The 14,648-nt window shown below is 41.5% G+C and overlaps 1 protein-coding gene across 1 annotated transcript; it reads right to left on the reverse strand.

Annotated features, from left to right (window-relative positions):
- Window positions 1-5,192: 5,192 nt before the first annotated feature.
- On the reverse strand, window positions 5,193-14,116 carry LOC119746233. The gene is made up of 9 exons (XM_038223056.1): window positions 14,050-14,116; window positions 12,551-12,839; window positions 11,582-11,608; window positions 11,066-11,083; window positions 8,608-8,711; window positions 7,877-7,935; window positions 7,244-7,404; window positions 6,427-6,525; window positions 5,193-6,256 (listed from the first exon to the last, which is right to left on the reverse strand). Exons 1-9 carry the CDS (start codon window positions 14,077-14,079, stop codon window positions 5,622-5,624), a joined length of 1,422 nt encoding a protein of 473 aa, XP_038078984.1. The 5' UTR covers window positions 14,080-14,116; the 3' UTR covers window positions 5,193-5,621.
- Window positions 14,117-14,648: the final 532 nt, after the last annotated feature.

A 14,648-nucleotide genomic window follows, 5' to 3' on the forward strand; every position in this document is an offset into this window, starting at 1 on the left:
CCTTGTTTGTCTAGTATTATTTAATCCCCAATTACTTGTTCCAATCACCAACTTGTCACTTGAATCATGGAGCTAGATGCTTGAATCATCTGCTTACAATCCTGTCGTGCAGCTGCTTTTTACCCCTCAGCCGAGAGGCTCGAGGGGTATTGTCATCGCCTACGGCGTCCGTCCGTCCGTCCGGACGTATGTCCGGACGGACGGCCGGGTCTAGCCAGACGGAATTGTGGGGTGATAGCATTGTGTTCCCATTATCCCTTTTTCTAAAGATTCTCTTCTGGGGTGATGTTTTTCTATTGTGAAAATAGTGGGGTGATGTGTCCTGAAAGGAACATCACCCCACACGGGGGGTATGGTCAAGGGCGGATCCAGAACACAATTTTGGGGGGGGGGGCAAAAACAATTTTGGACCCCCAAAAAAGTGGGTCAAAAAAATTACGGCGTGGGGTTCGGGGCCCGCTTAAGGGCCCCGAATTTTTTTTGGATTCTAGATGCTCTGTGATGCGATCTGAGGCAATTTCTGACCACTTTAACCAATGATTTTTTGAGGAAAAGGTGGTGGTGTACTCATTGCCTGCCTTTATTGCGATGTCACATAAAAAAAAAAAAAATGGTCTCGTTTTGGGGGGGCCATGGCCCCCTTTGGCCCCCCCCCCCGGATCCGCCCTTGGGTATGGTCAGAACGGACCGACGGACATACGGACGTCCGGGCAGCTTTGTTTCCGGATGAAAACTTGAGTTAGAAATGTTGTTTGGGATTGTAACTTCGGAAGGGGGTTGCCCTTAGGAGTAGGCAAGTTGGGATTGGCTTTGGGGTCAAAAGGTCAAAGGTCAAGGTCACCGTGGTGAGTTAAGGGTAAATGGTTTCCGGATGATAACTTGAGTTGGAAATGAGATTTTGGTGTCTAACTTTGGTACGGGGTTGCCCTTGGGAGTAGGCAAGTGGGATTGGTTTGGGGGTCAAAAGGTCAAAGGGCAAGGTCACTGTGGTCATGGGCGTCGCGAGGGGGGGGGCAAGGAGGGCACTTGCCCCCCCCCTGGAAAAGCAAAAAAAGGAGAGCAAAAAGAAAAGAAAAAAAAAGAAAAAGAGGCGCGAAGACAAAGTGGTGTAAATTTAATGAGTTGGGGGGGGGGCAAAATGTCCCTGCCCCCCTCTAAAACTGATAAATCGAGAATGTGTTGAGAAATACAAGCATTTTTTGGCAAAAAAATTTTTTGCCCCCATCTAGAAAAAATCCTGGCGACGCCCATGACTGTGGTGAGTTAAAGGTAAATGGTTTCCGGATGATAACTTGAGTTGGAAATGAGATTTTGGTGTCTAACTTTGGTAGGGGGTTGCCCTTGGGAGTAGGCAAGTTGGATTGGTTTTGGGGTCAAAAGGTCAAGGTCACTGTGGTGAGTTAAAGGTAAATAGTTTCCGGATGATAATTCGAGTTGGAAATGAGATTTTGGTGTCTTACTTAGGTCGGGGGTTGCCCTTGGGTACAGGCAAGTTGGGATTGGTTTTGGGGTCAAAAGGTCAAAGGTCAAGGTCACCGTGGTGAGTTAAAAGTAAATGGTTTCCTGATGATAACTTGAGTTAGAAATGAAATTTTGGTGTCTAAATTCGGTAGGGGTTTGCCAAAAAAGTATAGGCATGATGGGATTGGTTCTGAGGTCAAGGGTCAAGGTCACCATGTTCAATTAAAGGTTAATGGTTTCCGGATCACAACTTGACTCTGGCTGAGGGGTTTCAACAGCAACGCTGTTATTTTATACCCCTGGGTTCACCCGGTAGCCCAGCCCAAATACAAATTCACTCCGCCATACAATAATGCCTAGGTTCAACTGACCAATCAGCGATCAGGATTCGCCTGCATGCAAAGTGTGGGTGACTCGGTGTTACACAGTCATTATACATAGAGTGATTGCATTGCATTTGACACGTACACTTTGGGCTCCGTAATATGCATACATGTACGGAGAAGACGCAGCATCTATTATGCTTTTCTACAATCATTTCGTCAGTAACTTTTTGGGTAGCTGCAAAAATGATGTACTCCACCTTTAAATATTAAAAGATCTCATTAGTCAGACAAATATTCCTGACACAAATAGAAATATGACTCTCTTGGACTACGATGTAACTGACCACCAATATTTATTATTTATTACATGCTAAATGTTCCATCACCTAAAATATACATTCTAAATTCAAATAAAACCACCTTGCAGAACTTCAGAATCTGAGTACACACAATATATTTTTAATTGCACGGCAAAGAACTTGAGTAAACCGTGACTATTTTCCAAATGATCATTTTATTTGTGTTTCTCGTAATTAATTGTCAGGTAAATTTATTGTCGAAGGTCCTTTTGGTAAACTGGATTGTGCTTAAGACAAAGAAACGTACTTTCAACAGTAATTCTATTACAGGGTGATACACTAAGTTCTTGTCTAGCAAGCAGGTAGGAATCAACCTCGTCCCCAGCGTGTCGAGCAGTACGCGCCCAGCTCTTCTTGGAAACGTATGCAAATTAGGGATAGTCTCGTGACTGCCTGTTTTTTTACATTAGCGGGGTTTTTTGTATGCGGCGTCTGGGGTAAAAACACAATCATTTTGTTGTGGCGTGAGTTACGTAAACACTTCTTTTTTTTCAAAGTTGGGAAATAACAACACCAGGTACACGATATAAATCTATTATTTGCAAATTGCGGTATCGAATCAGAATACAGGAGGAAAGTTTCCTATCCAGGGATTACAATTGGAAACAAGGTTGAAAATACAGCATTCTTGTCCTGGGGACAAGGTTGGGTAGGCCTACACACTTTTCGATATTGTGTTATTATGCCATTTAGCAGGTAAGAGCTTTTCTCCTCTTTAAACACAAAATTAACTCATTAAACGCATGTATACGAAAATATACCAAAAGATATATTTTCTTAGAATTATTCAATTCAAAAATTAAAATTTGTGATTATATTTCAGATTTAAATGGAACGATACAGGTGTTAAAATAGGCCTACAGTCTATAGTAATTGAATGATACGCATATCAAATGTCCCCCCCCCCCCGCCCCAGGTCCGATGTCGGGGTTTTTCATGCTCCAGGGTGGGGATTTTGGTCACTCAAAACTCTCTCAAAACATTGTTACCATTGGCGTACTACATGGAAAGTCAATCACTAGTGCGCCACATGAATGACAGAGATTGCCACTTAAACTTTGCCCGAGGGGTGGGGATTTTGCTACTTCAAAAGTGACAATCCCCACATCTTGGGTGGGGCAGCCCGGGGGTGGGGGAAGCAATTGATAGGCGCATATAAATACCAAAAGTAACCAACACCGTATTGCCTAACGAAACCGTTAAACCCTTTTAATTTGATACATTTCCGCTTTAAGGTAGGTATTACTTCAATATTTATAATAAAAATATGTGTGTATAAAGTTAAAGTAAGAGCGGATCTAGAACCAAATTTTTAGGGGGGGGGGTGGCCGTTGCTAAGCAGGGAGGTCCTATATAAACCTATGGCACAAACCTATGGTGGTATGGAACCAGTCAAGCTCTAAAATGTTTTTTTTTTCTTCCTTATTTTTCCAAGATTAAATGATCACCGATTCACCTATAAATGCATAGAATTTAAGAACTATAATTTGTAAATAAAATTCACTTTTTTAAACTTTTCATCGAAATAGGGAATAATCTTTGAATTTATGTCAGGATTCCAGTCATCAGGCACGGTGAAACAGTTGTGATTGGTCAGTGTTTGGAGGCGTGACCTCGACATCTTGATTGTGATTGGTCAATATCGTGATATTAATATTCATGAGTTACAAAACTGGTCTTTAAAAGGGATTTCCCCCAAACTTTCCTCATTGTATAGGCTTTAAAGAATTTTAAAAAAAAAGAAAACGATAATATTAAATTACCAGTGCAACAATGTGTGAAATGTGTGAATGCACTAAATTCCTGATATAAAAAGAAGAGGAGTTAAATGAAATAAGTTGCAACTTGTACTTGGCCCATAGGTTTGCGTAGTCAGGTTCCCAGACCAAAAGATTTTGACTATTTCTGATGAATCTGAGGTTAGAAAAAAACCTCTAATAATACAAACATACACGTCACGGGACTAAAACGGGCGCATTTTCATAGTGCATGGTGTAACGGCACTGAAAATCCAGCCTAAATCGTGTTTTTTTCTTGGGGGTATCCCCCCCTGGATCTGGCCTTATTCGGCTTTATTTTCAACGCCGTTTTCACGATACAACCAAAATCTTGTAGATTAGGAATATCTTCAAATTAGGTTTTGCCCTTCACCGACGTTTTAAACACTGTATACTCAGTGTGTTATAATAGGAATATCTTGTTATAACAATTGCAAAATGTCTCTCCAAGTTTGAGAAATCTGCCTCTGGAAAAGTGTACACTGTTTTGAACCACTCTGTTTAAGGTCATCAAATTACATGTATTTAATCCATGGCGGGATCAGGATCTATATCATTGTCTATGGGAGGTCAGAGTCCGGTGGCTTAGAGCTAATTTTCGGCAAGATCGTGACCCGCCGGATTAAAGCACCAAATTTGGTACACACGTTTGAATACCTCTTGACCAAATTTTCAAACTAGCTCTATTTTATCGTTTTCATCATTGAGAAACATACTATTTGGCATGATAAGGTATGCACATTTATAGGCATTTAGGTTTTAGCGACTCGCGATTTTCAAGTTTGGTCCAAAGTACACTTGAGCTTTCATTGAATGAAAAACGTTCTTGTAAATCTTTTGCTTTGTGAATTGTGAATTAATCACACACAAGGTGTAGGACAACATTTCAGCATAGGCAAAATCAATCAATGAGCACAATAGGGTGCTAATAATTATGCAAATGAAAAAACTTTGACATATGTCATGACAGGTATATTCGCATCCTCCATATACATGTACACTGTATATAAATGTAGATTTACGTATAGGCCTACCGTGCCACCGTGAAACAATGACACCCAAGGAATAAACATGGTAACTGGAACGACCAATAGATTTTCAGAAGAGAAAACATAATGGACTACCAGAAACTGACCATTCACTTTCATGCCTTGTGAATTAAAAAGTGTTATATATATATACAATACATACTTATACAGACATAATCAGCTATAAAATCATAATTGAAATCAAACTAACGTTGTAATTAAGATAATTAATAAACCACGTATAATTATGCTTGCTAGCATCCATGTGCCGGAGTAGTGATGCGAAAAAAGAACAAAGTTCCCTTTTCTATAACTTTAACATAAAAGAAAGCAAACTTTCTAAAAAGTGCTGAGTCATCATTTTTGGAAATGGAATAAGCTCCCCTATTTTGTTAGGCAAAGGTTTTTGATGGAACTTTTTCTAAAATGTGAGGTCTTATAATTGTCAGGCATCCTTTTATGCTATTCAGAATTAAAAATTTCAGACTTTTGTCGAAATTTACTACAACTACATACCGTATTATACACCATGTGACCTAGCTTTGACCTTGGTCTGACCTTGACCCAAGCCGCCAAAATCGGGCACCCCCCTCTAGAATGACTTCTTGGGACCTTACAGTAAAGTGTACCAAATTTGGCGCTTTAATCCGGCGGGTCATGATGTTTTCCTTAAGAGGCAGGCGGAGGCGGAGGCAGAGGTGGAGCCGGAGCAGGTGATTCCGTAGTCGTTGGAATTTCCGTCGTTGTTGACAACTCAGTCGTCGTGGGAATTTCCGTTGTCGGTAATTCCGTAGTCAGAATTTCCGTGGTTGTTGACAGCTCAGTCGTCGTGGGAATTTCCGTTGTTGTCGGTAATTCCGTAGTCGTTGGAATTTCCGTCGTTGTTGACAACTCAGTCGTCGTGGGAAATTCCGTAGTTGTCTGTGATTCCGTAGTCGTTGGAATTTCCGTGGTTGTCGATGATTCCGTAGTAGTTGGCACCTCAGTCGTGGGTTTTACCGTGGTTGTCGGCAACTCGGTCGTGGGTTTTACCGGCGTGGTTGTCGGCAACTCGGTCGTGGGTTTTACCGTGGTTGTTGGTAACTCGGTCGTCGGTGTCACTGTGGTTGTTGGCAACTCGGTCGTCGGTGTTACCGTGGTTACTGGCAACACGGACGTCATTTGCTTTGAGGTGGTACCTGGCAGAGCAGCTACCGTGGGATTCACCGAACTGGTTGTGGTAATAATTCCCGCAGACATTGCACTTGTCAACGCCATACCTGTGGTAGTGACGGACTGTGTCGGTATCGCAATGGTGGTTGGGGCTTAAATAGAAAAGAAAATTAGCAAGGTATACCGTTACCAGGGGCAACCCAATAGTACTTAAAATACTGAGATGGTTGTTTTTCTTCGTTACAGAAATTGCTAGATCAACAGCGCATCGTGATTTGCCCTCGTGGCTAAAACATGCTCGTCGAATCCTGGAATTACCTACCTTGGCATGATGGTGGTAGGAAGCCGACGGGACAGGTGCAAGCACACACGTCGATCGCTCTGTTCACCGTTCCTCCGTTGAAACAGTACAGATTACACACTGAAACAGGGACATAATTTAAACCACAAAAAGGCGCATATTTATTCCAGATGGACATGCCAGTATTAAAGGAACAGAACAAAAACATAACATTACATTGGATACACCTATTGGATGCCCCGTCTGTGTCTGAAATAACTGAAAAGAATGTTGAGCGCTCCTCGTCGACCAGCTCAGTTTCCAAGCTTGCCTTTGTCTCGTTTCTACTTCCATTTCTGGGTAAGCCCTCAAAGGAGGAGCACACTTCTATCTAAAGGAGTTTTTATCTAACCTGCAACGCTGTTTGCAAAGACTCGGAGGCTTGACTTATCGACTGGAAGGCAGAGGCGTAAATCTGTGCCGGCGAGCGGGGGACGGGGGATGACCAAAATACTAAAATGGCTGGACACCACATTACACAATGGGCGCTCTTCAGGGTAAGATTTATATCATATATACTCACGCTTACCTTTTTAAAGCTTTTGTACTTTGTTTCTCCACTTTCCAGTGCTACTGAATACTGTTTAGTTGTTTGGACGTTAGAAAAATACATTATAATCCGTTTTTTTTTTTTTACAAAACTGTGGGTGGGGGGACGATTCAATAGCACATCCCCCTGGTCAAAAGTGTGGGGGATATAACCCCCCCCCCCCATCCTCCCGGGATTTACGCCCCTGCTGGAAGAACAAAACAATCCTCACTCCGATCAAGGAGAAAGGTTTGCCGTTGCAAGACTTACCATCAAAGATGACGAGCGTGGCCGGCACAAACACAAATTGGCCGAGGTTGCCGGTCTGCGCCTGTTCCTCCAGCTTTTCTCGGAAGGTCTCTTTGAAGGGTATGTCGGCGTTCGTTCCTTGCGTGTATATACATTCAAAACGGATCCCGACACTGCCCTCCCTTTAAAAATTACATTAGTAATGTTTTCATGTAACGTTTTTTAAGATCACCCCATCCTTCTTGGATTTTTTTTTTTTGGGGGGGGGGTAAACAACAAGATACTGATTTTTCTATCATCCTCTTTGCCATCACAGGTAATCCACGTTGGAGAGAAGCATCTTGTGATTAAGTGTCTTGTCTAGGAACAAAGATCTTTCCCCTTCACATTATGTATATTGTACGTTTTCGAGGAACTATCTTTTACAAGAGTGGGCTTCCGAGACAATAGAGAATGGAAACTATTTATCAGTATTGAAGAGAAGATCAAGACATGGCAGTTTTGCGCAAAATGTTGTCTCATAAAATAGGCTCTTCTGGATCATCTTGCTCAGCTTAAAAATGGCCTCAAGGACGTTGAGACTTATTGTATGTGAAATTGGTGTTTTAAAGACATAGCTAGACTGAATCCTGAATGATCTGAGTTGCAACTTACGTTACTTCGTGTACGACGGTTTCCTGATAAGCCGCATCATTCCTGAGAAGGTTATCCATCTTGCGAAAAACAAACCGGGGAAGACAAATAACGTCAATTCCACTTATAAACAAGGTTGCTCCTTGTTTATCCAAGATAAACTATGTCTTTGTTATCCATTACTTTCCATTCACAAATTCATCCTAATTTAAAAAAAATTAGTGGAAAACATTCGATCCCGCTTTAGGTTACCAGTACAAAAGTTACGGCGCCCTCTCTTGATTTAAGGCGCTATAAGTTGATATAATTGTATCAACTCGTCTGAGAAAAAAAATCGTTTCCGACAGTTGGCATCTGAAACGATCATTTTCTTTTTCATTAACCCGACAGGAAACGTACGTAAGCCTACACTTTTGCATATAATCAAATGCCTTGTATGTATACAAAGATGAGTCATCAGGGGGTATCAGTGGCGTAGCCAGAAAGGGGGGGGGGTGTTTAAGGTGTTTTAAACCCCCCCCCCCCCAAAAAAAAAAATTGTAATGTGAGCCCCTTTTTTGACGAGTCCCCTTTTTTTGCAAATTTTGAAGAGTGCCCCATATGAAGATCGTGTCCAGTACCCCCCCCCCCCCCCCACCCTTCCCGCTTTTTGATTTTACGGAGGCCGGGTGACCGGTTAATGGCAAAACTGCCCCTCTCTCAACCCCCACCAAATAAAATTGACCTTGCTATACGCCACTGGGTAGGCCTACCTCCGCGATGAAATTTTGAACCAAGTCCTGGTACTCCACCGAAGTTGGGTCATTGTAAGCGGGATTGTAGTCGAGGTCAAAGGTCACGATCCCGCCGACAAACTCTGTGATAACAAAAAAGCTACGATCATATTCTGGATCTCATGATCTTATAATACTCTGATTGCTCTTGATAAAACGATGATGAAATGTGTAATTTAAAGAGGTTGTGGAATGCTCAAAAACATTTCCGTCATTTTTTGGGTATATGTAGCCTAAGGTGTGACGAAATAAAAACGACTATTGTTTCCGTCATGAAATGAGTACAAAGGGTACTTTTGAGAGCTATTTTTCAGGTCCTGTTTCGACCCGAACGTGCAATTTGTGTAAAAGTCGTCGTTGCGGGCAGCAAACAAAACACAGTAAATCGTGACGTAATAAACAGGACTCGTTTTATGCTTCTCTGCATCGGGAGTCCTGTTTATTACGTCACGATTTACTGTGTTTTGTTTGCTGCCCGCAACGACGACTTTTACACAAATTGCACGTTCGGGTCGAAACAGGCATGACAGGACTTGAAAAACAGCTCTCAAAAGTACCTTTTGTACTCATTTAATTACAGAAACAATAGTCTTTTTATTTCATCACACCTTAGGCTACATTTACAAGAAGAATGACGGAAATGTCCTCGAGCATTCCACAACCTCTTTAATATAGCTCTATGGAAAAAAACAGACACTTTAATTACTATCCCTATAATACAGTCGTTGTCCGCTTCCAATACGTTAACCACCGTTTTTGTGCAGAAATTGGCCACATCATGCTCGACTTCTCTTCCGGAATTTCCTACATACCGTACACGCAAAGTGGCGTAACTCCGTGTCAGCGAGTGGCGAATTGGGGGATGACCAAAAATCTTAAAATTACTCGGCCGTGGACATTCGAAAAGCTGGGGAGGGTGCTTGTTCTCAGATTTTCTTAATTTTGTAATACATTTAGATTATCGGACACTTCAACATAACCATAAATCGGCATTTCTTTGTGTTTCACTACAAAAATGTACGGGGGGGAATTGATTCACTTGACCTGTCGCCGTTTGCGAGATAGCCACGCCCCTTAGACAACCCTGTGGAATTTTGTACGTTCAGTTTTGTTTGTCTCAGATTTTGCGCGTTCCGCGTTCCTTTGTACATCATGTAATTGGACAATATTTCACAAGCTGCGTGCCCATCCTCTTGTCAAAATGTGTGAGGGATATATAGTTGAAATCCGACGACCAGAATTAGAATTTTTTATTGCGTTACGTGTCACGCTAACGCGGGGATTTACGCCCATTGTACATGCCTACGTTTGGTGAAGTAGACTAAATACTACAACGTAGATCTGTGCGGTTCCTGACACTGACCCAGCATGCCGCTTCACTGCTTCCTCAAGGCCTATACCTTTTCGAAATTCCAGAAGCGCTCATGCAAAGGACTGATTCAGGCTCAAACAGTTTCGTTTTTTATTTTTGAATAAAGGCGTAACGGCCACAGGTATGTCGAAAAAGATAGATGCAGAGGCCGTGTTGGCCGGGTCAACTTGACTTTTGTGCCACCGGGCTCAGTCTTCCGGGGGAAAAATTGAAAGGATTTGGAATAATAGTGAGAGCTGGAACGCCAGCACGAACTTTTATCAAAGGGTCGGCCTACAAGTTATGACAACAGTTGAGTAGGCGTAAAGGGCAGCTTGCACACAATTCAACTCCATATTGAACAATATTTAGGGCCTATATGCATGGGCGTCAATCCCCCCCCCCCCACACACACACACTTTTTGAAGGGTGGGGGACACAATATCAAATGTCCCCCCCCCCCCCGGATTTTTGAAATCGTGCCTCATTTACAGGGCCCTATTTTGTACTACAATGTATCTTTTGCTAAGAAAATTATGTTTAAAGTGGTCAGAAATTGCCTCAGATCGCACCACAGAGCATTTAGGATCCAAAATTTTTTGGAGCCCTTAGGCCCCGAACCCCACGCCTTTAGCTTAGAATATAATAGCTTATTCAATGACTTCAACCTCGAAAATGATTTTTTTTAATTATTATCTTTTGCTGGGAAAATATTGGTTAAAGTGGTCAGAAATTGCCTCAGAGCGCACCACAGAGCATCTAGAATCATTTTTTGGGGGGCCTTAAGCGGGCCCCGAACCCCACGCCTTTAGCTGAAAATATAATAGCTTATTCAATGACTTCAACCTCGAAAAAGACGTTTAAACATTATCTTTCGCATACAAAATATTGCTTAAAGTGGTCAGAAATTGCCTCAGACCACACCACATGAGCATCTAGAATCCGAATTTTTTAACCCCACGCTGTAAGGGCTTAGCACTTCGCGCTCGCATTATTTCTGATCAAGGTATGTCCCCCCCCCCCCCTCCCCCACTTTTGAGAAGCGATTGACACCCCTGCCTATATGTGAAACTTGAAATTACTTACCGATTTCGGGCGTCATTGCTGAGGGGAGAAAAAGAAGATAAACATATTAAAAGTTTTTGTTTTGTTTCTGTGAGTTCACTTCAGACAAGACAAATTGGAAGTTGTTTTGCGCTTTGTTTATGTATGTATCGTACAACATGAAGCAGAAGTGCGTAGCACTGTAGATAAGTATATATGATGAAAATAAGTTCAAGCAGTGCCCATCGGGAATTTTGTAGCTGAATTTTCGGCCCTACTAGGCCTTCATCGGAGCAGGAGTCCGATGGAGTCAAACCGCCAGTCCAGCTCTGATAAAGGTCTATAGTAAGGCCGAAAATTCAGCTACAAAATTCCCGGTGAGCACTGCTTGAACTTATTTTCATCATATATGTATATGTATCTGCTCTGTGTGTCAGCTGCAGAGCAGGCCCCGAGGTAAAATACGCCAATTTGAAAACCAATACATGAACATATTGTATTCAGTGAAAGGGAAAATGGTAATATCTTGCGTACACTTTCAAACATAGAAATGCTTACCTGCTCTTTCACGTGCAGTCGGCTGAGCTGTGAGACGGATGGAAAAATGTAAATAAGAAAAAGGAAAAAAAGAGTGTTCAGCGTAATAATTCGAATTTTCAAAACGTGCTTCTGATACAATACGATCTTACAGTCTCTTCAGTCTCAACCATTAACAAATTCCTTCAAGTTTATTTAAACAAATGAGTTACCTTTATGTTTAAAATAAGTCATCCTGAGATATCTAGCGGATGAAAGTCTATCATGCATACATTACGCAGAGAACACCAAGTTTTGGTGCTGCAGCATGCCACCAGCACAACAATGCACAGTTCAAAGGTGAAGATGTATTTTTTTTTTCGATTCAAGGAACAAAAATACCATGAATCTGAGGCTGGTTATTAAAGAAACCATCCCGTTGAAATTTTAGCTCAGTGCTAGATATTTGAGAAAACTATGAAAATACATCTCCATTATTTCCGTTGAAATCTTCAAAACCGGTTCATTTACGCTCTCAAGACATGTATACAAATTTGGTTGGTTAATTTTTGGTTAAACTTTTTAAACAAGTAAGTTGTACACATTACCCAACGTTGGTTAAATTTGGTTATATTTAATCAACGTTGGGTAAAATGACTAAGTTTTACCAACCGTTGGTTACCAGGTAAACCACACAACAGTTGGTTAAACAATTTGGTAAAAAAAATAACCGATTTTTAACCCAACGTTGGGTAAAATGTACCCAACTTTGGTCAAACTGGAGAAATGTTCACATTGTTGGTTAAAATTTTGATAAACTGTTGTTTTACTAACAAAATGTTAAAACATGTTTCGAGAGTACAGTACATTTTGACTTGAACGCTCTTGTTATGGAATGATCCCAAGTTTTCATTCACGGATTATGTAACCGATTGAAAATTCGGTCAATTTCAGGCAGTATTTTAAATATAATTTTATATACGTATATTTACTTAATACCCATGCACTTACAACTCAAGAAAATGACCGGAAATAACACCCCTCCAACCAATAGCACCACCACGACGACAGCAAGTATGAAACACAAGATGACGCGCTTGACTCTCTCCTCCGGCGATAAGCCACGCCTCTTGTAGTGCATGGCGTCTCTTCTCGGCGGCCCTATGTGACCCCAATCATGCAATGGCATGTCGATGACATCTTCCTCCACTCCAAAACGAGGCCAGTGATGGAACCTGCGGGTTCCTGGCAGGCCTTTGGGGCCATTGAACTCGTAGACGATATCCGCACCTGGGTTGCGCTGTGTAATCACAACGAAGATAATAATAATTAGCCTCGTCATTAGAACCAATGTGTTTGTCATCCGGGGACGGTACTCAACAAAACTATAGACTAAATGCCTTTTTTTCAAACCGAATATTCGAATATGGTGGCCATTTTGATGTTTCGGTATAGTTTTTGGTGTTCATGTACATGAACAAAGTACAACGGTATACATTTGATAAATTAAGGCAACATTTCTACAGTGGCCCTTTTGTTTTAAAACGGCCGCTATTTTATACAAATGTTGGCATGTCTTTGCACATAAAGATATATTTTTAAGTATTCTGTTTTGCACAAAAATTAATTCAAAATGCCGTTGATGTAGGAGTTACCGTCAGTATGGTTTTTGTGATTATGAACAAAGTACAACAGTACTTTTGATAAATCAGTCAACGGCGAGATACAATCATGATAGTTTTATATTGAGGGCAATATAAAATTAGTGCCTGCTGTATAGAATGTATTGCCCATACTAAATATTTAAAAATGGTTCATGCCACTCTAGCTTTGAAAAATATACGCCACTTGACCTAACAGATGAGTAAATAAATTAAAAATTTGTTTGGAGCCAATAAAACTCATCAGGCTGGCGTATGACTCTGGTTTCCGCGGCATTAAACGATGAGAACATTTCTTTTCCCCCGTCTTGGGAAATCGCAGGTTACTCCCAAGTTACTGCTGGCTCCCAATGATACTGCTGCGTACAGATCATTGGTCTGGTAAGGCTTGGCTAAATATCGACCGCAATTTACCGTTTCTCCTTAATTTGTAACCCACAAATTCCCTCACCGACCCAATGTATGAAAACTATATTAGCCTTAAAGGGGAAAATTCCACAGTCCCCTTTTCAACTTTCAACTATCCCCCGCCACTTCACTAGATGCTCGTTACTAGCATTTGATTCCGCGCAAAACCGATCAATGCCGATTCAAAACAGGCTGCTATGACAAGTTGAGTTGGAAACTACTTATTAATTAAATTAAATTCTGTTACAAATATTCCGTCTCAAATTAATTCAAATTGCTGTCATTGATCTTAAATATCAGATCGCGCATATCACCAGTTGTGCTCGAACTTTTCAATAGCGTCACCTTTTCCACACGATCGGGACTTTTCCCGTTTGAGTACGACCATAACCACCTTTATCTCGAACATTAACAGTGCATGAAAGAAAAATGTTGTCTTACCACTATCCACGGCGGTGTATTTCGAAACATGGCGATGGTATCTTATCCGACAAGACCACTTTGGATCTCGTTGTGTTTGAGTGGTACCCTTCTACTTCATAATCAGAACGCATCACTGACAACTAAACACGGCGTACACTAATAGTTAGGCCTAACCAAAATTGATCGCTTGCATGGTCACGGGTACGCACGAGTGATCCTCTATCCAGCCAACTATTGACGACCAGGCAGCAAAAAGGGCGTATTGGTTCAGTGACATTTAGCATGGCTAACAATATAGTTGGACATCAGTACTGGGTGAGTCAAAAAGAAAGTGACCCGGATTGGTGATTTATTCCCTTAGAAAGCAATTAAATTTGAAACACCAACGAAGCATATATTAACCCTAAAGGGGCCGGGTTATTTTTACCATCTCTCAGCCGGGGGGGGGGGGGGCAGATTCTGCCCCCCCCCCTAAGATCTCGGCCATCGAGTGATGAAAAATTTTGAAACTCAGTACATGCATAGAGCAACTCTTCCTAAACATACCCAGGAAATTTCATGACTTAAGGTCAAAGGGTTTTGGAATTATGGCTAGTATAGTTATACCTGCATACGCG

This window comes from Patiria miniata, unplaced genomic scaffold (genome assembly GCF_015706575.1).
Source record: "Patiria miniata isolate m_02_andy unplaced genomic scaffold, ASM1570657v1 HiC_scaffold_7, whole genome shotgun sequence".
Lineage (NCBI taxonomy): Eukaryota > Metazoa > Echinodermata > Asteroidea > Valvatida > Asterinidae > Patiria > Patiria miniata.